At 43.5% G+C, this 27,528-nt stretch overlaps 1 protein-coding gene across 4 annotated transcripts in view; it reads left to right on the top strand.

The window, feature by feature from the left end:
- numb (NUMB endocytic adaptor protein) overlaps positions 1–27,528 on the top strand; it is a 119,341-nt gene that overhangs the window by 89,105 nt on the left and 2,708 nt on the right. For 3 of the 4 annotated variants that reach the window (XM_078406195.1, XM_078406197.1, XM_078406194.1), the window contains 7 exons: positions 4,348–4,380; positions 9,571–9,645; positions 15,903–16,043; positions 18,631–18,835; positions 20,846–21,130; positions 24,170–24,319; positions 24,424–24,561. In XM_078406195.1, the coding sequence (XP_078262321.1) occupies positions 4,348–4,380; positions 9,571–9,645; positions 15,903–16,043; positions 18,631–18,835; positions 20,846–21,130; positions 24,170–24,319; positions 24,424–24,561 (1,027 nt within the window). The remainder of the gene's footprint in view (positions 1–4,347; positions 4,381–9,570; positions 9,646–15,902; positions 16,044–18,630; positions 18,836–20,845; positions 21,131–24,169; positions 24,320–24,423; positions 24,562–27,528) is intronic. The other variant, XM_078406198.1, reaches the window with a different exon arrangement.

The following is a 27,528-nucleotide window of genomic DNA, read 5'->3' as shown; positions in this document are numbered from 1 at the left end:
CGATTCCAACCTCCCCAGTCATAGAAATGCCACAAACACTTGCCCCTTCTCTTCTCCTGACCTATTTCTGCCAGGTATCTTCCCTCTTTTTCAGTCTTGGAGATGGGTCCTGAACATTTCCCTTGACAGATGCTGCCTGACCCATTGAGGTCCTCTAGAAATGTGCTTTATTTTTCATTCTGTTTTCTCCTGTGTTGACCCTTGAAAGTGGATGAACTTTGGGGTGCCAGCAACATGTCACTCAGTGCACCATAGACAAGCTGTGACCTCCTGTAAAGTAGAAAATGCTGGAAAGAAGTGGAGTGGTTGGTGGGACTGAAGAATGCACTAGGGTGCCGAGAAGGGAACAATCCGTGTGAAATGCTGAAAGGGATCGAGAGGGGAAGATGAGGGGAAGAGGGGCAGAATCTAAAGGTGGGGGAAATTGCAGAAAATCTATTGAATGAGGCTAATGGGATGGGAAGTAAGGTCCAGGGGGATTCTGTCCTAGAGGAGGTGAGAGCTGCGGTTGGGAAATGGATGAGATACAGTCAAGAGCTTTGTTAACAATGGTAGAAGTGAAGCACGGTTCAGAAAGAAGGAAGATATTTCAGAGGATCTCTGCCCTCCCTGTTTTTATTTTAGATTTTCGACAGTCTTTTTTCCCCCTTTGGCCCTCTAGTCATACAGGTCTCTAGTCTTGAGCCTTTCATTATTGATGGTGGGTAACTTACCCTGTGGCTATGTCCTTGAATTTCACGTATAGGCGGTTACACTCATTGCAGACGGTTGTTACTTGGCATTTTTGTAATTGCAAGTTATTTCCCACTTCTTAGTCCCTAACCACATGTCAAAGATTTATTGTACAGAGATAGGGATTGGTTCATTTCCTGAGGGATTGGGGATGTAATGGGAGTTTGTGTGGCCATTAACGAACACCCCAACTTCCATCACGCATGAAGCAGCTGAAGATGATTGAGCTATGACATTGCTCTGAAAAAAAACCCATCAGGTGCAGTGCTGGGCTGGAATAATTGACCTCTAAAAACTTCAGTTTCCCAAGTCTGACTTCAACCATTGCTGTATATTCCACTTGACAGCCACTGGCTTCAGTTGTACTAGTATTGCTTGATATCAAGGGCAGTCACTCTTGCTTCAACTCTGGAATTGAACTCTTTGGCCTGTGTGTGGATGGCATTATGAATGATACCGTCCACTACTTTGTTGATTGTGTGGTAATTAGCTAGATTCAATTTGGCCCAAGTGGTCCAGTTCTACTTCACCGATTCAAAGCAGTCCTGAAATAGACCCTCAGTCACCTTGGACCACTGCTGTACTACACTCTTCATTGATATCTTGCACTTCTATCTCTCTCTGTAAACCAACAGGAGAGGCACCAACATGACCAGACTGCCCAAATAAAAGTGAAGGATGGAGCCATAAGCATATTTAGATGGTGGTGCAGCAGTGGTATGAAGTGTTAACATCCTGTGTGGGGCCAGAGACATACTGATGGTACTTGGGGAGAATGTTCCTGAGGTTTACTTGACTGAGGTCACTGACAATAAATAAGGCATGAGGGTTTGCAGTCTCAAAAGGGTTGATGGCGCAGCATAATTTGTCCAGGGTCAGATTTGCATTGGCTTGGGGTGGTATGTAGAATGCTGACAAGATGGTCGAGGTGAATATCCTCGTAGGTCAAGGGATGGCATTTTATGATTGGGTGTTCCAGATCAGGGAAGCATAATTGTGCCATGACCGTCTCAGCAATGCATCGTGAAGCACTGAGCGTACGCACCTTTCCCCTTGCCTGAGCATTTGTACAATCCATACGATATATAAAGTAACCTCGGGTTGTATAGCAGGGTTAGTTGAGTCCGGGTGAGCCACACGTCATTGTAACAAACAACACAGTAGTCCCTGATCTCCCTTCGAAAGCAGCCCTGCTCTGAGCGACTGAGGCACGTGCTGTGGAGGGGCTGCTGAAATTCCAGTTGCTTCAGCTGCAACGGGAGCCCCCACCCCTGCCTGCCACATTTCCATGGTTTGTTTGTACTCGCAGCCATGCTGGTAGCATTTGGGTTTTGATTTGGCGATTGTTGACAAGAGACCCAGCGCTGGGTCTGACGACTTTCTCAGCCCTGGAACAGATAAATAATAAGAGAAAAGCAATCTCAGAAGACTGTTTCAAGAGGAGCTTCATGTAAAATGTCGTCACCCTACAGTGCGATATTACAAGATCCGGGAAATCATTAGCATGAGTTCCTGCAGCTTTGAATCTAAACAGAAATACATATTGCTATTTTATTTGAGGCATGGATGTTTTGTGATATGTTTAATAACATCAATTTTGACTTTGATTACTCTTGATCTATATAAATTATGACATTCCCAGTTTTAGATTTGTACAGCTGCATGCCAAGTTGCTAATCAAGAAATAAACCCCTTGAGAGAGATTAAATCTATTATGTTGCTCAGTTTTTGCTTGAGCAAAAACCATCTCATTGCTAGAGTTTTATACCCAATTCCCAGTCTTAACTATTTGCCTTCACATTGTTTTCAATTAAAATACTTTATTGTTGCTCTATTGGGATGAATTATGTAAAGTCAGTGGAATCTCCTTTTGTATTTGGGTAATTTTGGTCGTTCAACATCTGACGTATCAGTGTCATCATTGGTTCTCGGGGTTCTATTGATTAAACTTTTGTAGTGTAATTTTTCAATTGTAGCTGACATTTTTGGAAATTAATGGGGCTAGATAACTTGGGTAAGATCATGAAAATGTAACGGATTCTTTTCAGGAAATTGCATAGTAGTGCTTTTAAAAATTGAAGTGAAATGAATTACCGGGCATCTGATATTGTAGTTTGCTCGTGTTTATTTGAATTTTGTTAGAATTTTTTTCCTCTTTAGGTCTCCCCAAATTTCCAACTTCCACCTGCCAGGCTTTGAGTCGTCCCCTCCTCCCCCCCCTTTCCCCTCCCAGCCTTTCTTCCAGCTTTCTCCCCGCTCCCCCACCCCCAATACAATCATTCAGAAGAAGGGTCCCGACCCGAAACATTGCTTATCTGTACTCTCCAGATATGTGGCCCGACCTGCTGAATTACTACAGCATCTCATTTGTAAACCCACATAGTTCCTTGTGGTTGCATACTCACATCATTTTTGTTTGGCAAAATACCAGGCTTCACTTTGGAATGAGAACTGATTGCCTGAGGTGATTCTCCTGCTATTGATATCTGTTTTAATCCTTTGCTCCCTTCGGGCAATGCTGCAGTAGCACTTATTTTCATCCCTCCCACTCCAGGACAATCCAATACCTGCACACAAGCCTGATCTGTTCTCCATCTGCACTGTATGGCTTGGAGGTCATGTTAGTGTCCCGTCTCATTGGTTGTATTTCCCTTCATGTTCACACCTCCTCTTAAATAAAGAACTCCCTTTTAAGAAGAAAGCATACAGACCCCTATTTCTTGTTGTCTTTTATTATAACTTTTATATTGTGATGTAAATGTTTGTTTTTATTTCAGCAGGTATGAGAAGCATTAAATCTTAATGCTAATTTCTTCTTGTAGTGCACTGTGGTCATAATCCTGCATGTATAATGCTTTAACTAATGTTGCTAGGCAAAGTCTTCTATTCAGTAATTATTAATACTTTTAAATTGGCATGATTTAGTGTTTTTAAAATTTCTTGCCTAACAGGTTCTTCAGTAGGTTTGATTTACTTATATTAACGTCTAATAAATCTAGTTTAGAATCTCAACACTTGGCAGCAGCATTAATTTTACTCCTATAATTGTGTGCCAATGCATACATAATTGATTTTAGCCATACCTATGGGAAATGTCTACAGTTTGCAAGGTTGCATTATTTGAGATGACTGTGCTCCTCGTTTTGATTCAGCTTAAAAATCTGACAGAATATTAAAAGTGTTATAATACAGTGGTTTGTTTTACAATTATTGCTATTAAATTCAAGTGTGGCAATGCTCACATTAGTTGTGCCTTGTGGCCCTTCTGCCTCTGATGCAAAATGTCTGTGCTGCGAAAACTGCTGCTGCCAATTTAGACTGAACTTAGAAGTGTTCTTGAGCACTAAGCCTTTACCAAATCTAACTAGTGCCTCTGCATGTGGCAGGCCTCCAGGCTACCTTTTTTACCCACTTGTCAATCACGTTGGTGGCTTGTAGCTTATTGCAAGTCCATGTAATGCATTGCATTATTATGGGTGATCTTCACATATGACTCTTTTCCAACCTTTCTGGAGAACTTTCCAAACTAGTTCTCGTGCTTTGGTTTGCAACTTCTGCAGTACTTGTAGCTTTTCGCAGTAATAGTCTCCTGACTTGTTCCCCCTGTCACTCCAGGAAAGGAAGTTCTTCAAAGCCCTGTTTGGAAAAGTAAGTTTAAATGCCTGGACTTGTGTTGATGCACTAAGGGATTACACCACTCTATTTAAATTTCAGACAGTGACTTTCAGTAATTTATTGGCCAAAGTTGCATAAAGCTCTGTTTGTTCAGTTCTAAAGTAAATTTCTGAATAGGAATGGTTTGCAGTTTTTTTCCCACTGGCCCGGAATGGTTTGCTGTAAATTGAATTGCGTGACGTGAATATTAATTTTTGTTTTGCTGTTATGACTGGTTTTGAATGATATGTGTGCTAGCATTGGGGAGGGTGGGAAATGTTCTGGACTGGATAAATTTAGGAAAACAATCCCTTAAACATAAAGGGGCCCTCCTTGTCAGTTTTCCTTCAACAGGTGTTAAGGATGATCTATTGAATAGTGTTTATTTAAACTGGCACCATTTCTTTTCTTAAACTGATTATTTTATCCATGCATTTAAAGGCTGCAGTGTAGCTTCAGCTTATGCAGCAGTATGATGAGCAAAGTGAATGTAAGTGACGGATTTTCTTAAATCCTCCAACTTAATCATAGACATTTAACTGATTTACCTATGGGTGCTGTCTGAAATTAAAAGTTGTCATTTACCATTGTTCTTCGATGGAGCAATCAGCATTCTGAATAGAAATGCAGACATTACACATGGATAATTTGTGGATCAACACATTGGATAATACAGAGAGGAGGCAACATAAATATCTGTAGATCGATCATCTTCATGGATGGTTGGTCACTGTTTAAAGCCATCTCATATGTGGTATCAGTTGCATAAAGCTGGATTGACTTAATGGATCCATGAGACAACGCATTAAGTATAAAAGTAATCAAATTTTCATGAAGCTATCTCTTTGAAATTTACTGCCCATTAATTGACCAGATTTAAATCCCTGTATAGGATGTGTCTGTTGCTGACAGCTAATCATGTTGTCCATTCTGTCCTGTCTACAGCTATATTTGGCTACCTAGAGTTTTTTGTGCCACTTTAATGAAAATAAAGAGTTGCTGGAAGAACTTGGCAGGTCAGGCAGCATCTGTGGAGGGAATTCACAGTCAATGTTTTGGGTTGGGACCCATAATGTAGACCAGAAATGGATTAATAATGGAGCATCCAACATGGATAAAGGTAAATCACATTTGACTAATCTGATTAGTGAGGTAGCACAGTTGTTGAGGAGAGTGCAGTAGATAAGACAACAAAATGCTGGCAGAATCTGTGGAGAGAAGGAATGGGTGACATTTTGGGTCGAGACTTTTCTTCAGACTGAGACTCAGGGGAGAGGGAGACAGAGATATAGAAGGTGAAGGTGCGAAAACGAGATTAAACGGGACGAAGTTCAAGGAAAATGTACAATGGATCATTGTTAGCTGAGGAGAAGGCGACAACGAGGCATACAATCAGTAAAATTTAATCAGGAGAACAGTGAGAATTGTCGGAGAACTAGGATGATGGAGGAATGGAGAGAGAGTGAGAAAGCAAGGGTTACTTGAAGTTAGAGAAGTCAATAATCTGCCCACTCTGTCAACATCGATCTTTTAATCGATCCCATCATCGATCTTTTAGAAGAGAACTGCTTTTGATTTATTGATCCATCAGCAGATAATGTGTCATAAAAATGATAGGGGTATGTAAGAATCGATCTGTCTGATTTTTCAGAAGGGAGTTGGATAGGTGTTTTTTGAAGAAGAAAAAATTGGGGGCTTTAAGAAAGTCTCAGTATAGATCACTACAGGGAGTAAATGTGAACTAATGAGCTCAGACCTCTGCTTCTGATTATGATATTCTGATACCTGGCTCTTCAAGAAACCCTGTGGTCCCTCTTGTCAACCACAGTTTCTCCCTGTGGACAAAATTGGTGGCACCTCAATTCAAACTGTGTGTGGCCTCTTACCCACATCCTTCTCTGTCAAGCCTTAATTCACCAAAGCCTTCATTTCTAATGATGTTTGATACCTGGTTGTGGCTTCTTGACTCTGGATTCCCAACCCGATCAACCTGCCAGTCCAGTTGCATGGCACAAAGAGGGCTTGCAATTAACGTCAACTTGATGATGACCTCTGCATTTCAAGACTTTGGCATGGTGTTGGGCTGCAAGCTTTGTAAATCGCAACTCTCACAGGGTATTCTCTGGATTCTTCAGTAATATAAGAAGGTACTATATACCTTTAGCATTCTGATTATTGCCCCTTCATTTTAAATTTAAGATGGTACTAAAGGTGTGATGAAAAGGAGACTTGGTGGTGAAGTAACACAGCAGGTTAGGCAGCATCTCTTCTGTTTGCTGAACATTTTAACTCCCCCACCCATTCCCATACTGACTTTGCTGTCCCAGGCTACCTCCAATGCCAGAGTGAGGCAATAGACAATAGGTGCAGGAGGAGGCTATTCGGCCCTTCGAGCCAGCACCGCCATTCAATGTGATCATGGCTGATCATTCTCAATCAGTCCCCTGTTCCTGCCTTCTCCCCATACCCCCTGACTCCGCTATCCTTAAGAGCTCTATCTAGCTCTCTCTTGAATGCATTCAGAGAATTGGCCTCCACTGCCTTCTGAGGCAGAGAATTCCACAGATTCACAACTCTCTGACTGAAAACATTTTTCCTCATCTCAGTTCTAAATGGCCTACCCCTTATTCTTAAACTGTGGCCCCCTGTTCTGGACTCCCCCAACATTGGGAACATGTTTCCTGCCTCTAACCCCTTAATAATCTTATACGTTTCGATAAGATCTCCTCTCATCCTTCTAAATTCCAGTGTATACAAGCCTAGTCGCTCCAGTCTTTCAACATATGACAGTCCCGCCATTCCGGGAATTAACCTAGTAAACCTAAGCTGCACGCCCTCAATAGCAAGAATATCCTTCCTCAAATTTGGAGGCCAAAACTGCACACAGTACTCCAGGTGCAGTCTCACTAGGGCCCTGTACAACTGCAGAAGGACCTCTTTGCTCCTATACTCAACTCCTCTTGTTATGAAGGCCAACATTCTATTGGCTTTCTTCACTGCCTGCTGTACCTGCATGCTTCCTTTCAGTGACTGATGCACTAGGACACCCAGATCTCGTTGTACGTCCACTTTTCCTAACTTGACACCATTCAGATAATACTCTGCCTTCCTATTCTTCCCACCAAAGTGGATAACCTCACACTTATCCACATTAAACTGCATCTGCCATGCATCCGCCCACTCACACAACCTGTCCAAGTCACCCTGCAACCTCATAGCATCTTCCTCACAGTTCACACTGCCACCCAGCTTTGTATCATCTGGAGGAACAGCATTGTATATTCCGCTTGAGTAGCTTACAACCTAACTGTATGAACATTGAATTGTCCAATTTTGTACAACACCCCACCCTGTTTTTCTCTCTTTTTACTCATTTCCTCTTGTTCAATGACCACCCCCCCCCCCTTTCTTGACTTTAGTGTGCATTTATTCTTCTACTATCACCCCCCACCCCTTTCCACAGGCTTTACATTTCACTCCTCTTTCACTTCTCTTTTCAACATCCTTTTTTCTGTTCTTGTTCCTTTATGCCTCCTTTAGTCACCTCTAGTCATTTTTGTCTTCTTTTCATTTCCAGCCTTTGTCTACGATCTGCCAAAAATCTCCCCACCCCTCACCTGTATTCATCTGTCAATTGCCTACGTCTTCCAGCTTTCCTTCCTCCACTACACCTATCCAGATTTTGCAGAGATGCTGCCTTAGCCGCTAAGTTCCTCCGGCACTTCATATTCCACACAAGATTCTTGCACCTACAGTTCCTTACATCCAGTTTATCAAAAACGCATTTTCAGCACCTTTTCTGCAGTGCACACTGACTTGGATAGTGTCCTTTGCCTCACTGTTGGTCTTTTAAATCCAACTAAGCAGTATGAAATTGTAAATAGGTGAAAATTGGGCATCTGTCTGATGTTTCACCTGCAGACGCAGCGTGAACTTTAAACCCGTGGGTGGGGTGCGGATGCACCAACTACCGAAATTATTAAAAACCCAAAACCTGCCGACTTCCAGCTTCAGCGAGGTTGAGGAGGCACAAAGAGTTGGGAGCCAATGCATTCCCAGGAGGTAGGTTCCCAGTCTAAATAATCTAAATTAGTGGTATGGTAAGTTGCACAGTGGCTGGGTGCATTCCCCAGACCCAGGTGGGGGAAGTGGAGGGGTGATGAAACGAGGCAGAAGGAAGATAAGGAAACCTCTGGGAGTTGGTCTCTTTACCACTTTGCTTGTTGGAGTGAAGGGGATGCAGTGCTTAACTTTCCCCTTCCAACACCAAATAATGTACGTCAGTCCCCATCTAAAGGAATTGGAACCATTTCTCACTGCAATAATTGCAACTCTGAGTGTGAACATTTACATTTTGCTGCTCCATCTCCTTTCTCTCAACATTGACCTTTAACTACAATTCGTTATGGCAGAACCTGGAGATCTGGGGCTCGCTTAGAACCCTGACATCAGATTTCTGTCCAATTTTACTGAATGTTTCTGTATGGAATGTTTGATTTGCAAACTATGTCTGTTGCATGTTAATTTAAAAATAAATTCTCTATAATGATTCCATTATTTTTGCAAGTTGGAAAGGGAGCCCTGTGATTCTCAGTCTTTGAAAAAATGGTTTGTAATCACTACTGTGTGTATAAGGCTGTGGTCACTGGAGGTGGACCATGGAAATTGAGGCCAACAGGAAACCATGGAGATGCTCTTTTCGTGTTATCCACTGTCAGGTGGTGAGTAATGTTCCTTTCTAAGGTAATAGAGGTGAACCTTAATGTTGTTGAATTCCAGAATTAACCATAAATCTAAATTAACCAACCAGTTTATGAGCAGCGTGGAATTAAAATTGCTTTGTTTCCCCAGTAGCAAAAAAAACTGCCTGCCATATTAGTGGTGTAACTCCTTACGTGTCAGTTTACTGAAGCTTCCAGTTTTTTTATATTTTAGTTTAATAGTAGGGCAAGAGATCCTTGCTTTGTTTGTTTAATGGTGTGGGTTTTCTCTTCTCTTCTCAGTGTCTTGAACCTATTGTGTTCATCAGCTCTTAAAACATTTTGTGTGCTGGGCTATCTATCCCTGGAACCTGATCTCCTTCACTGCTGTTCTTGCTTGCTAATGTCTCTGATTTTCCCGTTAAGACCATTGGTTCAATGAAGTGTTGTAACTAAATCTTTGCATTTTCTTTCATTTTTTAAGGCTGGAAAGAAGGCAGTTAAGGCCATGCTGTGGGTGTCAGCTGATGGACTCCGAGTGGTAGATGAGAAAACCAAGGTCAGTTTGTTTGTTTATGTGCTGAAGTTCATTTTCAATTCTGCAAACTCTGTTTACCATTACATTTCTTTCCAATTTGAGATAACTCTTAATTGACTCTTGGAATCTTTCACTGCTTTTTAAAATCACAGTATGGATTTCATTTCCAGAGTGTTTAACGCAAAAAATAATTATTTTCTGCTGGTGCTTTTCAGAAGCATGTTAGCCTGGTGTTGGCTGCCATGGCCACCTCCCTGGCCATTGCTCACTTGGCTTTACCTCAACTGAATCAGTAGTCATTCCTGCTTGGTTCGATTATTCTCAAGTTGAATTGAGGCCACACGTTACTCCAGCATTTTGTGTCGACTTTCTCTGAATATCTCTGATATTCATAAATATTTAAGAAATATTAAAAATGAAAATAGAAATATTAAAATTTGAAATAAGTCGAGCACAAAAATACAATAAAAGTATAACATTATTTTTTTTAAACTTGGCTCCAATCTCTATTTTCTATAGTCCCATTGATATAATTGGTTCTAGTACTGCATACCAGGTAATCCCATTGAAGTAAGTGGTTCTAGTATCCCATGCCAGGTGATCCCATTGAAGTCAGTGGTTCATGCCAAGTGTAACTTGTACAGAATCCAAGAGAGATCTTCCAAGTGAATCACAACAAAATTCATCTTAGTTTCTTACTTCCGCGGGGCACAGCTGGAATATGAAAGATAGCGGTGGACCAGTAGGTTTAACACTTCTGAATCCCGAAACTCACTGACGTTTACATTTAGAAATGCCAAAAGTGGAACGGATTATAATTATCTGCAAAATCTGGGCTATCGAGTTTTATTTTAGCACCGTGCAGGCAATGAAACGCAGTTACATTTTGATGATCTATTGAACAGTGAATAAAGATTGCATTACTTGGGAGAGAATTAAGTGAATTTCTGAGTCTGTTCTGTATCTAAACCTGAAAGGTTATCCAGCTTGACAATTGCAGTTTATGAATGTCACTTACGAAACCGAATCCGGGCTATTAGTTTCATTTCTCTTGCAATAACTACATTAAGTTTGAATTTCCTGTCTGTTTCCTAGTAACTTGAGGCTGTTGATTATTGGTTATGAAATTTTGGACTATTCCTTGCTTTCACAGACATCTCATGATTGTGGTCTCAGAGCAGTGAAACAGCAGCATATCGTGCACTTCCACATTTGTCCAGACTTTTCCTGCAGTTAAGGGCCTGTCCCAGTTAGGCGATTTTTAAGGCGACTGCCGGCGACTGTCAAAGTCGTAGCAGATCGCCAGCATTTTCTTTTACCCTATGACAATGACCACGACAATGCCGAGTCAGGTCGATGCAAGTTACTTTTTTGTGAAACTAGCACCTGGCTAAGAGATTACACCATCTTCGGAAACATCGCGAAATTCCCACACTTACCTCACCGTCAAACTGTCGCCTCCAATCTACCTGTCAAATGTCCTGACGGTAAATAAATTGGTTAAACAAAACTATCTTCTGGTATCTTCAAATGTCTTCTCTTAATTTAATATTACGTGCTTCTAAATGCATCTGCGACAAGGGTTTTTCAGTGAACTTCCAGCAGAACCAATGTGTTCCCGTGGGAGACTTGGGATCTGGTTTTAACGTGACGTCCGGGACTTTTCCGATAGACAGCGTGAACCCGACAGCCAATACTGTTGTCCCCACTCTCTTTGTATCAGCCTCCCCGGTATCAACATCTTTTACTTATCCGCTGAGAATCCCACGGCCACTCTTCCTCCCACTGTTGGGAGATCCGATTCCTTGTAACCTGCTGCAGTCAGGTCGAAGAAAATAGACACTAGAAAGCTGGAGTAACTCAGCGGGACATCCCTGGAGAGAAGGAATGGGTGACGTTTGGGGTCGAGACCCTTTCTTCAGACTGAGAGTCAGGGGAGAGGGGAAACGAGAGATCCCTGGACATTGGTAATGGTCTGGCCGGACCTTGCTGCCCTTATGGTCAGGTGTCCATGCCCCCTTTAACAGCATCGTAGTAACTCCTTTTGTCTTTGTGTTAGTAGTGTCTGTTTTTGTGTGAGGGCTTGCCTTTAAACGTAGTGAAATGCTTGTGTATGTGTTTGCTTCATTGATCAAAATAAATGAAAGAAAAGAGTTCTCATAGTGCAGTGCCTGTGTCAGCGTTTTATTTCATTGGTCAAAATGAATGAGACCAGAATCTTTGAATGAGATGCCATGATAAAGTAGGAAGAAACTGCAGATGCTGGTTTAAATCAAAGATGGACACAAAATGCTGGAGTAACCCAGCGGGACAGGCAGCATCTCTGGAGAGAAGGAATGCACAGAAACTGCATCCTGGCAGTCTGGCACTCTCTTTGCACCATCAGCGCTGGTCGTGAGTTTTTCTTTCGAACATGCAGATGAATCTACGACCTTGGGAGCTGTGAATTAGTACCAAGCCTGGTTTGTAAGAGTCTCAAACTGCTGGAGTAACTCAGCGAGGCAGGCAGCATCTCTGGAGAACATGGATAGGTGATTTTTTGGGTCGGGATTTTCTTCAGACTGATTGGTTCAATGATGCTTTATTGTCACATGGTCAAATGCACAATGAAATTATTTTCTTACAAACAGTCCAGTAGAGTGTCGCAATACGTAAGCATGTCCAGATTGGTCAAGTGTGCAGAAGGACATCCTTGTAATTGAGGCAGTGCAGCGTAGGTTCACGGGATTGATCCCTGGGATGGCGGGACTGTCATATGTGGAAAGATTGAAAAGACTCGGCTTGTATTCACTGGAGTTTAGAAGGATGAGAGGGGATCTTATAGAGACATAAAATTGTAAAAGGACTGGACAAACTAGATGCAGGAAAAATGTTCCCATTGTTGGGGGAGTCCAGAACCAGGGGCCACAGTCTTAGAATAAAGGGGGAGGCCATTTAAAACTGAGGTGAGAAGGAACTTTTTCACCCGGAGAGTTGACTTTGTGGAATTCTCTGCCACAGAGGGCAGTGGAGGCCAAATCACTGGATGGATTTAAGAGTTGGATAGAGCTCTAGGGACTAGTGGAATCAAGGGATATGGGGAGAAGGCAGGCACGGGTTACTGTTAGTGGATGATCAGCCATGATCACAATAAATGGCAGTGCTGGCTCGAAGGGCTGAAGGGCCTCCTCCTGCACCTGGTTTCTATGTTTCTAAATAGTCTACTGAGCCCACATGCAAGAGGCGCCATGTTTCAAAGTCCAGACTGCTCTAATTCATATGAGCGGTGCCTGATCCAAGTTGCTGTGGGCCTCCATCCATCGCCTTCTTCGGGCATGTAGGTCGACCTGCAGACCGAAGGCCCTCTCTTCACCCATCCACCCAGGGGGATCTCTCGTAGTGGGGGGAAGAAAGCTGGAAGAGGGGTGAGGGCGGGACAAAGCCTGACAAGTGATAGTTGGTAGGTGGGGGTGTTTTGATTGGCAGATGATTGGACAAATGAAAAGACGTAAAATGTGAGATAAGGATAGAAGATGCGTGAAATGTGAAGCCAGAGGACAGAATATCGGTAGCCGGGGGTGGGGAAGAGGAAAGGGAGAAAAAGGTGCATATCCAGTGGGGCACAGGGATGAGAGGGAAGAAATGGGGCGGGATATCTGTTTGAAGGCTAGTTACCTAAAACTGGAGAATTCAATGTTACATAGAAATATATAAAATAGGTGCAGGAGGAGGCCATTCGGCCCTTCGAGCCAGCACCGCCATTCATTGTGATCATGGCTGATCGTCCCCAATCTATAACCCGTGCCTGCCTTCTCCCCATATCCTTTGATTCCACTAGCCCCTAGAGCTCTATCTAACTCTCTCTTAAATCCATCCAGTGATTTGGCCTCCACTGCCCTCTTTGGAAAGAGAATTCCACAAATTCACAACTCTCTGGGTGAAAAAGTTTTTTCTCACCACAGTTTTAAATGGCCTCCCCTTTATTCTAAGACTGTGGCCCCTGGTTCTGGTCTCGCCCAACAATGGGAACATTTTTCCTGCATCTAGCTTGTCCAGTCCTTTTATAATTTTATATGTTTCTATAAGATCCCCTCTCATCCTTCTAAACTCCAGTGAATACAAGCCCAGTCTTTTCAATCTTTCCTCATATGTCAGTCCCGCCATCCCAGGGATATGTTCATACCATTTGTGAGAGTAGTTGAGATAGAAGCCCAGGAGCAAGGTGAGGCCACTCACATGGTTATAGACAATAGACAATAGGTGCAGGAGTAGGCCACTCGGCCCTTCGAGCCAACACCGCCATTCAATGTGATCATGGCTGATCATTCTCAATCAGTACCCCGTTCCTGCCTTCTCCCAATATCCCCTGGTTCACCTAACCACTTTGGTTTCAACATAACCATGATTGCATAATCAAACCTTACTGGAGAATGGGAGAAATACACACCATCTTCAAACGCCTCCAATCCCTTTTGTCTGTTGTAGCAAGTAAATGCCTCAAACAAACCACTACTTTTTCAATGTGCAAATTTCACATATGGAAGTGAAGCACTAGTTTCCTGCAGTGATCCCTACACAGATACTCTCTGACAAAAATATAATTTGAAGGCGGTAAGCAATTTAAAACATTCTCCTACTTTTCTTATAAATTTTCTTTTTTTTTTAAATGACTTCGTCTTCAAGTTGTACTTTAACACAGTTTAATTTTAAAGCAAATGTGTCTCATCCTGTGATTTATTATTTAAGTTGATGGATGTACAACGTAGCAATTTGTAAGAGGGGGTGAGCTGAATATAATTGTATACTTAACGCTGAAAGCAAGAGGACAGCAGGTTAATGTGAGAGAGTGCAAGTGTAACGGGTGAAATAGGAGCGAGAGAGTTTTGCACGGATTCCACAAATTCACAACAAAAAAACAGGAAATATGGGAACATTGCTGGTCTGAAGAAGAATCTCGACCCGAAACGTCACCCATTCCTTCTCTCCTGAGATGCTGCCTGACCTGCTGAGTTACTCACAGCATTTTGTGAATAAATACCTTGGGTGAAATAGGAGGATGTTTAGAGTGGGTCGAGAGGAGTTAGAGCAAGCATGGTGTTTGGGAGTCCGGAAAATGAGACAATGATATGGTGTTTGGAGTCGTGTTCTATTTGTGTTTCAACAGTCGGAGCTGATGTCGTCTAATCAGGTTTTCATCCATATTCCCAGGGAACAAATTGGAGGAAACCTGGAAAGGAAAATTTTTAAAAAGCGGATGTTTGAAGAAGGATCACAACCTAAAATGTCTCTTATCTATGTTCTATGAGATGCTGCCTGAGTTGCTGAGTTACTCTAGCACTTTGTGCCCTACAGATGGTTGAAATCTGGAATAAAAACAGGAAATATGGGAACATTGCTGGTCAGGAAGACTTGACACATTAACTCTGTTTTACTGTCTGTCCACAGATGCTGCTTCAGTTTTTCCAGCAATTTGTTTTTGTATCATTGAACGTTACTTTGGATGTTCAGCTTGGAATTGCATCCCTGGATTAGGGCTGGATGTGGAGGATGAGCTTGATAAAATATCAAGAAAGTTTATTTCCCAGGACGGCAACAATTATGAGGATAATGGCAGCAGGAGGGTATTTGAAGTTAGAAAAGCAGTGTGGTTAAAGTGTCTGAATTTTTCAGTGTGTAGCACAGATTTTAATTCCAATTGTTGAAATTTTTATACTTAATAGCTTTGGCAATCAGGTGTGTGTAAATGATAGTGGTCTTGTTGTTGTATCTCTGTAGTTGAAAAAGTTATAAAGATAAAACATGATTAGGTACCATTTTAATTTTGTTGGAATGTACTTGAGATAAAATATTACATAGTGTGAGATTATGTATGACTCTCTAAAGGTGTCATGTGATCTAACAGTGTTCAGCGGTTAGAAAAGAGGATAAGTAAGACACTGCCAGTAAAATTGGGATTGGACTAGCTAAGTAATTATTCATGTAAGTAATGGAGACACATAGCAGATAATGGATAAGCCCTGCCCAGTAAAAAGTCATTTACCTGAAACCAAATTTTATGTTTCCCAGTAGTTAAAACCAAATTACTGTAAATCCACACTATTTAGAATGTACAACCTCTACTTTCAGTAAAGACAACTTTAATGAACTTTCCAGTTCATGCACAATTCAAGGATGCCACCTAGTGCCTGACTGAAATAACTGGATTTAATATATTCAGATAATTCGAGAGGGCAGCTACACTAGGTACATAAGATCACGTTATTGATAAAAATTTACATGATTTTCTCTTTTCCTCACAGGACCTGATAGTTGATCAAACTATAGAGAAGGTATCCTTCTGTGCCCCCGACCGAAACTTTGACAAGGCATTCTCATACATTTGTCGAGACGGTACAACCAGGCGTTGGATCTGCCATTGCTTCTTGGCTGTACGAGATTCGGTAAAGAAGCCATTTTCTCCCTCTTTATTACAGCAGGTCATCTTTTGGCACAGGTGGGTGGGGGAGGGGGGGGGGAACATGGAGAAAGGAGTCACAGACCCCTTGACATTGGTAGATGGTTCTTTTGCCTGACAACATGAGTTTAAAAGTCGAGTTTAGTTGTGTTGCAGATTCTAGTTTAGTTTAGAGGTACAGCGCCCTTCGGCCCACCAAGTCCGCACTGACCAGCAATCCCTGCACACTAACACTGTCCTACAAACTAGGGACATTTTTTTAACAATTTCGCCAATTAACCTACAAACCTGCATTTCTTTAGAGTCCCAGAGAAAACCCACGCTTGTCACCGGGAGAATGTACAAGCCACCTACAGACAGCTCCTGTAGTCAGGGCCAAGCCCGGGTCTTTGGCACTGTAGGGCAGCAACTCTACCGCTGCACCTCTGTGCCGCCCTGGATTCTAGAGTTATTCAGCACGGAAACAGGCCCTTCCCAACTCGCCATGCTGACTAAGACACTCATGATCATTGTAGGTGTGGGAAAGAGGGGAGAGGTGAGGGAAGATTGATGTTCCTGTTGCTGCTTTTGAATTGCATTTCCTGGCAGGCTGCAGAATTGCCTTGGCTTCATGTAGGTCACCTGCTTTCCAACACCATTGTGAAAGATTTTTTTTCTAATCCTTTCTTTCCAACACCTCTGATTTGCCCCTCATCTGAATAAGTTGAAGGACATAGTATGCAGCTCTGCTAAGTAACATAGTTTGGAATTCCAAAGTCATTGCATCCCAATGAGTATTTTCTCATCAAGATTCTGAGACACTATGCTGTGCAAGATTAGGTGACCACAACTTCCGTTCCTTGCCTGTGCTCAGTCACAAGAACAATGACAATTAGCCAAATCTCTCTCTCCTGCCAAGAGTGGAAAGTGCACCCATGCATTTCAAATTATAAAAGGAATGTTATAACAACATTTTAAACTTTCAGAAACTTGCAGCTTTCAAACAACTCATCCACTGTGTCCATTTGATCTGAGAGTTCTGTAGTCACCTGGTCTAGAATCGCATTTAACCCGAAAAACTTTTGATGTGCTACCTAACATCCTTAAAAACAGAATTTGATATTGACCTGCATCTATATATTTCAAGTTTCAGAAATATTGGAATATGATGTTTTCTAATTGGTTTTACATTATCTGCTGTGTAAAAAACTTTCTCAGATCACCTTTAAATTTCCCTCCTCTCACCTTAAATGTTAAATGGGTAAAGGATTCTGATTATCTGTCCTATCTGGCTGATCTATATCTTGCTCTATCCTTGGACAACCTTCTTCACTCTGTATGACTCCACCAATTTTCGTATCGTCTTCAAACCTACCGATCAGATGTTCTCATCAAAGTTATCTATATACTAAAACTCTCTTGTTTGTTTGTTCCTGAACCACACGATAGCACGACAATTTTAGGCCCACCTTACTCACCGTCGTCCCTTTGGTGCTAATGGAAGATGTTTAATTGAAATTGGTGTTATTTTCTAAGTTATTCACATTTTTAAGTTTAAATCTATCTCCTATGGAGGGAGGGGGGAAGGGAGGGAGGATAAGGGGGGTTGTGGGGGATGGAGTAGGTGGGAGGGGGAAGAAGAGGAGGGGGAGGAGAGGGTGCTACACCAATGCAGGAGAGGTTTAGGCCCAACTGGTTCACTTGGTCTAGTTTATACATTGAAGTCCAGCACCAATCTCTGTAGTACACCACTTAAACTTCCTCCTAATCAGTCCCCACCTTTCCTAGTGAATGTAATCATGTCCTTCAGAACGTGTCTAATAAATTCCTTATCACCAATTTAAGGAATGTCCCAGAAATGAATTTTAATTTTTTTTAAAATTAGCTTTTCAAACACCATGAGACAATAGACAATAGGTGCCGGAGTAGGCCATTCGGCCCTTCGAGCCAGCACCACCATTCAATGTGATCATGGCTGATCATTCCCAATCAGTACCCCGTTCCTGCCTTCTCCCCATACCCCTTGACTCCGCTATCCTTAAGAGCTCTATCTAGCTCTCTCTTGAAAGCATTCGGAGACAGATAAAAGCTCTTTTTTTGATAGGGGCATAGCAATCACTGTCAACAATTTTTACTGTTTTTAACTGTCAACGGCCTTGAACTTTGCTGTTGCAGCTGTCATCTGAGTGCTACAATCTATTATCATAAGCTTCATACGAGAGCTGCACCTGGGAATGAATCTGTTCTGTGGTGCAACATGAAAGACACGGTTGAGAAAGCTCCCGGGTTCATCTTTTATCCTTTCTGACCAATTTCTGCCCACTCCCTGGAGACAAAAGATCCTGTTTAACCGGGGGCTTTTCTTTGTTAAAGCCTGCCTTGGTAAAGTTCTGAGCATATTTACATTGATGGGGATGATGACTTATGGCTGAGTTTCTCATAAGGTTCCAAGGAGTTGAGTTTGCCTACCTATACCTGGATGGCCTCATACATTGGACACATGGTAAATGATGCTGATTGTGTTTGATGACAGGTGTATAGGAAGTGAAGTCCCCAATGTCTGCATGTGTTAATGATACCATGATGTTCCTTAGGGCGAGCGCTTAAGCCATGCTGTGGGCTGTGCTTTTGCAGCGTGCTTGGAAAGGAAGCAGAAGCGCGAGAAGGAATGTAATGTCACTGCCACCTTCGATGCCAACCGAACCACCTTCACCAGGGAAGGTTCCTTTCGAGTAATCACAGCCACTGAGCAAGCAGAGCGTGAAGAAACTATGAAACAGATACAGGACACCAAGAAAGGTAAAGAAACACAGTAACATTTAGAACAGGTGGTGAAAGGAAGGAGGAACTGGAACAAAAAATGTTCTTCTAGTAATTACAGTACACCAATGTACATGCTGCATTATATTACAATGGGAGTGGATTTCAATAAGCAGAAGTATATACCACAGGAGGACTATTGTTACTATGCCAGCTCGCAGAAAGAACTTTCCAATTTCTCTCACAACCAGGTATGCCCCATGTTCTCTCAAGTATTTCTCCTATTCCCTTATGGAGATTTATTGCATTTCCATTCACCACACTAGTAAGGAGGCCCAAAATGAAAGCGGAATTCACATTCAGTGCTAAAATGTCATGAACAAACACAAAATAATCAAAAAACTATTGGACCGCTGAGTTTTCCCAGAAGACCACACTACAGAATAGAAAATATCCCAAATCTATTTTAACCTGCTAAGTGTGCTACTTTTTTCCTTTTACATATTAATGGAAGTTTTTGCAGTCTGTCATTGTTTATTATTAGTTTACTTCTGTTTTCTGCTTTCCCTAGAAATGCATTGGTCTTACTTACTAAATTCTGAAATTCCTTAGTTTCATCACAAACCTTTGTTCTTATGTTAGGTGCAGTTGGCTTGCTATTCCTGGTGGGCTTTTGTGCCTTAAAGGTACATTATACATTACGCATTAATACGGTGTTAGTCATTGCCCCCGTCATTTGTCGGTCTACCCTGACCATCAGAGTTTGTTTGTAAAGACCCTGGCTTCAGAGTGTAATAAGTCACTGTCCATTCTATCATTTTGCAATCCTCTTTAGGGATTTTCAAATGTTTTTCTGGTTTGGATTCTTTATCTGAGCATTCATATATTGAATCTGAGTCAAGTGGTTCTGATCATATTTGGGAGAAATGTCAGAAGATTGGGGAGCTGAAAATGTAACACACTAAATGAAGGGAAATACTGGTGGTGGGGAAACATGGGAAACAAAAACATAGCACTGAGAAAAATTAGTCAGCAGATAAAAGTCCTTTTGAGCCCAATCATGTTGGACATGGTTGAGTTCTCCAATAAATCATCCTGATCCAGGATGATTTGGGCCAAGGTCCAACCTTCCAGATATGCACACTTGAAACTTGAAGTTGTCGCCTCTCACCGCCACCGACGCATCGATGAAGACAGGTTTGTGGATCCTCGGCATTCCTCTAGTGCAGTCAATAATGTGCTCCTTAATTTTCCGGATGTTGAGAGCAGGGTTGTTGTTCTGGCACTATTCAATCGGATGATTGATCATCTTCTGTACACTGACTTGTATTTGTCCAAGAATGAATGCGTCGTCAGCAAATTTGGATAGGACATCAGTGGGTCGGGCGTCGGTGGGTCGGGCGTCGGTGGGCCGGGCGTCGGTGGGTCGGGCCCGTCGGTGAGGTCGGTGGGTCGGGCGTCGGTGAGGTCGGGCGTCGGTGAGGTCGGTGGGTCGGGTGTCGGTGAGGTCGGTGGGTCGGGCGTCGGTGAGGTCGGTGGGTCGGGCGTCGGTGAGGTCGGGCGTCGGTGGGTCGGGCGTCGGTGGGTCGGGCGTCGGTGGGTCGGGCGTCGGTGAGGTCGGTGGGTCGGGCGTCGGTTGGGTCGGGCGTCGGTGAGGTCGGTGGGTCGGGCGTCGGTGAGGTCGGGCGTCGGTGAGGTCGGTGGGTCGGGCGTTGGTGAGGTCGGTGGGTCGGTGGGTCGGGCGTGGGTGAGGTCGGTGGGTCGGTCCCGTCGGTGAGGTCGGTGGGTCGGGCGTCGGTGAGGTCGGTGGGTCGGGCGTCGGTGGGTCAGGCAGCTTCCATAGAGGGAATGGAAAGATGATGCTTCTTCAGACTGGTTGTTCCTTTGGTTTGCCAGTTTGTACTGTTGGTCATCCAAGCATAACATGTGTTTAAAATGACTTGCCATCTGAAGAATTAATTCAGTATTTTAAAAACATTTTACCCGCAGTGTTTTTGTAATACTTTTAAATGGTGTGACCCACTTAAGGGTGTTATGTTTCAATTACAGTTGAAATGGAGAGAGTGGTGGTAGCTACTTCTGCAGCGTTTCCTGCAGCTCCATCGAATTCACCATCTGCCCCATCCACCGTGACGGAAAACATGGAATCCAGCAACATACACGCCATACCCAGGAGGCATGCACCTGTGGAGCAACTTGCCAGGCAGGGATCTTTCCGAGGATTCCCAGTGCTGAGCCAAACAACATCTCCATTTAAGAGGCAAATGTCACTTCGAATAAACGAGTTGCCTTCAACAACACAGCGAAAAACAGATTTCCAAATTAAAAGCACAGGTGGGAAGCCTGTTGATATTTGTATTTTTGGGTTAAACCAAAAAACTAAATTATAAACGACAAAAGTTACAGATGCTACGACTTGCGATATTTTGACTTTGCGATGGTGCAAACGGCAGTGACCCGCAGCTCGCTTCCGGCCACGTGATCGCGTGTATTAAATGCATTTCGACTTACAATATTTTCGGTTTGCGATGGACTTCTCGGAACCCCATCGTAAGCTGAGGAGCACCTGTATTCACGCAGTAGTTGTATGGTGTGGATTTTAGAGGTTACAGGATCTATTTTGTTTAGGTCCCAAAGGGATATGTCTTTCCACAAATAACATACATAAAATGAGCGTGTTACTGAGAGCATAGTGAGAAATTGTTCCTGTGGCAGCTTCTGTTATAGTTATGGATAGATGGGGTGCATATTGGGTGGTACCTTGCAGCTGTGGCATCGAATCATTGATTTCAAGAAATGTCTGGTACAGCTCGCAATTAGGCCCATTGTAACAATGTGCACCAAAAAAGAGTTCCTGAACTAATCCCACCTCGTGCTCCCAGCTTCCTGCATCATAAGAGCTCAGCCAGTATCTTTTGTACTGAAGCTTTCTGTTCAGCAATAGACTATAGGTGCAGGAGTAGGCCATTTGGCCCTTCGAGCCAGCACCACTGATGTCACTGCTGAGGCTATTTTTGGAGGATGTAACAAGTAGAATGGAAAAGGGAGAGCCAGTAGATGTGGTGTATCTGGACTTTCAAAAAGCCTTTGACAAGGTCCCACACAAGAGATTAATGTGCAAAATTAGAGCGCATGGTATTGGGGGCAGGGTATTGAAATGGATAGAGAACTGGTTGGCAGACAGGAAGCAAAGAGTAGGAATTAGCGGGTACTTTTCAGAATGGCAGGCAGTGACTCGTGCCGCAAGGCTCGGTGCTGGGACCCCAGTTATTTACAATATATTTTAATGATTCATTCGTGGGAATTAAATGTAACATCTTCAGGTTTGTGGATGACACAAAGCGGGGTGGTAGTGTGAGCTGTGAGAAGGATGCTATAAGGCTGCAGGGTGACTTGAAAGGTTGGGTGAGTGGGCAGATGCATGGTAGATGTAGTATAATGTGGATAAATGTGAGGTTATCCACTTTGGTGGCAAGAACAGGAAGGCAGATTATTATCTGAATGGTGTCAGATTAGGAAAAGGGGAGGTGCAACGAGACCTGGGTGTGCTTATACATCAGTCACTGAAAGTAAGCATGCAGGTACAGCAGGCAGTGAAGAATGCCAATGGCATGTTGGCCTTCATTGCAAGAGGATTTGAGTTTAGGAGCAAGGAGGTCCTACTGCAGTTGTACAGGGCACTGGTGAGACCGCACCTGGAGTATGTGTGGAATTTTGGTCTCCTAAATTTGAGGAAGGACATTATTGCTATTGAGGGAGTGCATCGTAGGTTCACCAGGTTAATTCCCAGGATGGCGGGACTGACATATGATGAAAGAATGGGTCGACTGGGCTTGTATTTTTTGGAATCTAGAAGGATGAGAGGGGATCTTATAGAAACATATAAAATTCTTAAAGGATTGGACAGGCTAGATGCAGGAAAAATATTCCCGATGTTGGGGGAGTCCAGAACCAATTAAGAATAAGGGGTAGGCCATTTGGGACTGAGATGAGGAAAAACTTTTTCACCCAGAGACTTGTGAATCTGTGGAATTCTCTGCCACAGAAGGCAGTGGAGACCAATTCACTGGATGTTTTCAAGAGAGAGTTAGATTTAACTCTTAGGGCTAAAGGAATCAAGGGATATGGGGGAAAAAGCCAGAAGAGGGTACTGATTTTAGATGATCAGCCATGATTATAATGAAGCCACATTTTAAAGGAGAATCTGTCTTCACATAATCTACGGGCAGCACGGTGGCGCAGCAGTAGAGCTGCTGCCTTCCTGCGCCAGAAACCCGGGTTTGATCCCAACCACGAGTGCTGTCTGTAAGGAGTATGTACGTTCTCCCCATGACCGAGTGAGTTTTCTCCGAGGTCTTCAGTTTCCTCCCACACTGCAAAGACGCACAGGTTTGTAGGCTAATTGGCTTGGTATAAATGTAAAATTATCCCTTGTGTGTGTAGGATAGTGTTAATGTGCGAGGATCGCTGCTCGGCACCGACTCGGTGGTTTCCGCGCTGTATCTCTACATTTTTTCTTTAAATTAAAAAATTAAATAAGATTCTCCAGCCGCAGCTGCAAGAGACAAAGAGAGTTATATAATAAGGAAAAAGGCCTTTTGGCCCAATTCATCCATGCTGACCAAGGTGCCTATTGGTCACTGGACCTGTTTCCCTGTGTTTGGCCATTTCCCTCTCCTGTCCAAATGTCTTTTTAAACATTATAATTGTACCCACCTGCACCTTTGGCAGCCTGTTCCATATACCCACCAACCTCTGTGTGAAAAAGCTGCCCCTCAGGTCTCTTTTAAATCTACCCTCTATCACCTTAGGTCCATGCCCACTAGTTTTAGACTCTCCTACCCTGGGAAGGAAATTGTGGCCATGATGATAGTGATTAAAAGGCTTTTAGATCAGTACTCAGAAATGGATCACATGCAGGCAGAGGTGCTTCATTTAACTTGGCAGATATTATGGGCCAAAGGGGTTTTCCTGTGCTGTACTGTTCTTTAGATTTAGATTTTAGATTTAGAGATACAGCGCGGAAACAGGCCCACCGAGTCCGCGCCGCCCAGCGATCCCCGCACATTAACACTATCCTACACACACTAGGGACAATTTTTACATTTACCCAGTCAATTAACCTACATACCTGTAAGTCTTTGGAGTGTGGGAGGAAACCGAAGATCTCGGAGAAAACCCACACAGGTCACGGGGAGAACGTACAAACTCCGTACAGACGGTGCCCGTAGTCAGGATCGAACCTGAGTCTCCGGCGCTGCATTCACTGTAAGGCAGCAACTCTACCGCTGCGCCACAGTGCAATCAAACCTAATTTTGATCAAACCTGACTTATGATAGATTTTTAAAAAATGTTTCCACATTTTTCTTCAGTGCCTGAAATTGAAGGTGACTCTGCAGCGGACATCGACAGTATAAGTTCCCTGTGCTCACAGATAACACATGCGTTCAGTGGACAAGTGGAGGACCCGTTCTCATCTGCACCAATGACCAAACCTACTGTGGGTGTGGTGGCTCCCCAAGGTGAATCACTGATTTGATTCCATATTGGAAGTGAAAGAATTGTGCCAAAAACATTCAGCTTGTGGCAATGGAAGTGGTAACCATTTGGTTTTTTTTTTCTCCAGTGGTGAATGGGGCATCCTCCAACTTCCCGGCACCTGTAGCAGCGCCGGCCATCTCTCCCACAGTGATGCCGATGCGTGACACAAACCCTTGGTCACAGGTCCCTGCACCAACCAGTGCGGCAACTACAGTTGCTGCAGGTAAGTTTATGCACACCAGATATGGATAAGGCAGGAGATGGAAGAAAGCAAACTCATTATAATTAATCTGGGCGTCTGCAACCAGTGTTCAATATAGAATCTAAAGTAATTGATAGGGTCAAGTGCAAAACTTAAATGCTAGGTTGTTATTTCAAAGTCGGTGTGCTCTGATAATATACCTTCAACATACTATCACCATATTTTATATTAAGTATTCATTTACACCACCCATCATTCGTTGCCACTATCAAAACTCCACCCAGCTTGTTTGCATTCTCCACGTTGATCCTGAATTGGAAATTGAGTGCTGTCAAATCTTGCTATCAATGCAAACAAATCTTCCTCAATAATCTTTGCTAATAATTCCTGCAGTCTCCATTTACCTGTTGCCATGAACCCCACCCGAGCCCGCTGTGCCTTAGAGTCGTGCAGTACAGACACGGGCACTTCAGCCCATTGAGTGAGGAGGGGTTCATTGGCTGATGGTGTCAGGTGAGGGTGGAGACAGTGACAGAGGCTGGGAGGTGATCAGTGGAGATAAAAGGTTGCAGATCCAGGAATCTGATAAGAAAAGGAAGGTGAAAAGTTAAACCAAGTAAGGGGAGGGGTGATGCAGGTGGGAACAGCAGGGAGGGGAGAGGTGGACTGGTGGGGAGGGGGTAAGCAATGGGAGGAGTGGGTGGGGAGGGGCAGATGGGGTAATGGGGGAGGAGAAAGAAACAGGTTAGATGGAGGGCAAGGAGCGTTATTATGGGAAGAGTCATGTGTGTGAGAGGACCGGGGTAGATTGGAGGAGAGGGAAAGAGACTGCCGGTTACCTGAAATTGGAGATTTCAGTGTTCATGCCTTCGGAGTGAAGACTACCAAGACAGAATAGAGGTGCTGTTCCTCTGGTGTGCATTTGGCACACCCTGACAGTGGAGGAGGCCGAAGACAGACTGGTCGGCATGGGAAGGGGAGTTAAAATGACATGCAACTGCAAGCTCCAGGCAGCCACAGTGGATACAACCCAGGTGCTCTGCAAAGTAACTGCCTAGTCTTGGTCTCACCGATTTTGACTTTGCAGGAGAGGGGAGAAGACTGTAAAGGATGTGGGGGGGACGGGGACAAAGCCTCGCAGGTGGTATACAGGTGAGGAGCGATTGTCAGGTGATTGGAGACAGTGACAAAGGCAGGAGGTGAAAGGAGACAAAAAGGTGTCAAATAAAGAGATAAGTAGAGGAATTAAATGTAACGGCAGAGGGAAAGGTATGGCTGGAAGGGGATGGGGAGTGGAGGGGGAGAAAGAGGGGCTTCAGTGTTATCTGATTACTCTGATTCCTCCAACTGAATGTTGGGATCTCTGGAGCTTTTATCTTTGGTAGCTGCTGCAAACTCCACCGTCCCAGCATCTGAAATTCAGACGGTCCTTTTTCAGCCTTGCTGTTCTGTTTGATGTTGAGATACAGTTGGCATGTTCCATCGCTGAGTCTGCCCACCCGCCTTGGCAGTATTTGCCCAACTCCAACCACTCATCTACCTGCTACTGGGACAAGCAACAAATCCCGTGTTTGGCTTCTCGACTTTAATACTGTCCTGGCCACTTCTGCCTTCCACACTACGTAAGGTTTACTGTTCCAAAATACCACTTGTATTTTAATTTGAACCGAATCCTGTTCACCCTGCTGAACTCCATTCCCTGGTCTAACAACAGCACGTTTAAAATCCTGACCTTATTGCGGTTGGTATCTGTAGCCATGTGTGTTCCACAAGCTGTATAAGAAAATAACTGCAGATGCTGGTACACATCGAAGGTATTTATTCACAAAATGCTGGAGTAACTCAGCAGGTCAGGCAGCATCTCGGGAGAGAAGGAATGGGTGACGTTTCGGGTCGAGACCCTTCTTCAGACTGCATCACCCTTCTCTCCCGAGATGCTGCCTGACCTGCTGAGTTACTCCAGCATTTTGTGAATAAATACCTTCGATGTGTTCCACAAACTTCTGGGTCTCAACAGTCTCATCTCACATATCTATCACTGTGTCACACAACCAAGATTTCACCTCTGGAATTTCTTCTGCAAGGTTCTATGCTTTACCTTTACAATGCTTCTTTAAAATCCTGCACCTTAGACAAGGTTGTATTGATCATAATGTCAAAACTTATTATAACTCTTAGGATGTTTGCTATAATTAAAAGTGCTATAAATCTAAGAGCTTTTAAAATCCCTACCTTGTGTTCAAAAACTCTCTGTGGCTTTGGTCCTCCGAATCTGTAACCTTTAACATTACAACCCATCAAGATCTCTGCATGGTCCCAACTATGGCCTCTGTGCAGCACTCTGCTCCATTCGTCGTTGATCAAACTTTCAGACATTCAGGTGCTAGGTTCAGGAATTCCCACTCGATGTTGTTCTACCAGCCCCTCTCGCTTTCTCCCCTTGTCCATCCCCAACTAAGTTTTTGTTCACCTTCTCGTACTCAGTGTGGATTACTCCTTTGAAGCATCTTGAGATGGCTTTCTGTGTTACAAATGCAGCATAAAGTTGGTCTGATCTTTGGTACTCATAAGGGTACTGGAACCTATGAACTAACCGGGTGGAGGGATATACACCAGGTGCAGGCAGAAGGTCTGTTCCTGTGCTGTACTCTGTTTAATACAGGGTGCAACAAGGGATCACCTTGACAGGAATAATAGACAATAGACAATAGGTGCAGGAGGAGGCCATTAGGCCCTTTGAGCCAGCACCGCCATTCAATGTGATCATGGCTGATCATTCTCAATCAATACCCCGTTCCTACCTTCTCCCCATATCCCCTGACTCCACTATCCTTAAGAGCTCTATCTAGCTCTCTCTTGAATGCATTCAGAGAATTGGCCTCCACTGCCTTCTGAGGCAGAGAATTCGACAGATTCACAACTCTCTGACTGAAAAAGTTTTTCCTCATCTCAGTTCTAAATGGCCTACCCCTTATTCTTAAACTGTGG

The sequence above is a fragment of the Rhinoraja longicauda genome, chromosome 10 (genome assembly GCF_053455715.1).
Source record: "Rhinoraja longicauda isolate Sanriku21f chromosome 10, sRhiLon1.1, whole genome shotgun sequence".
NCBI classification, from domain to species: Eukaryota; Metazoa; Chordata; class Chondrichthyes; order Rajiformes; family Arhynchobatidae; genus Rhinoraja; species Rhinoraja longicauda.
Note: the sequence above shows the minus strand (reverse complement) of the source record. Positions and strands in the feature narration are given on the sequence as shown.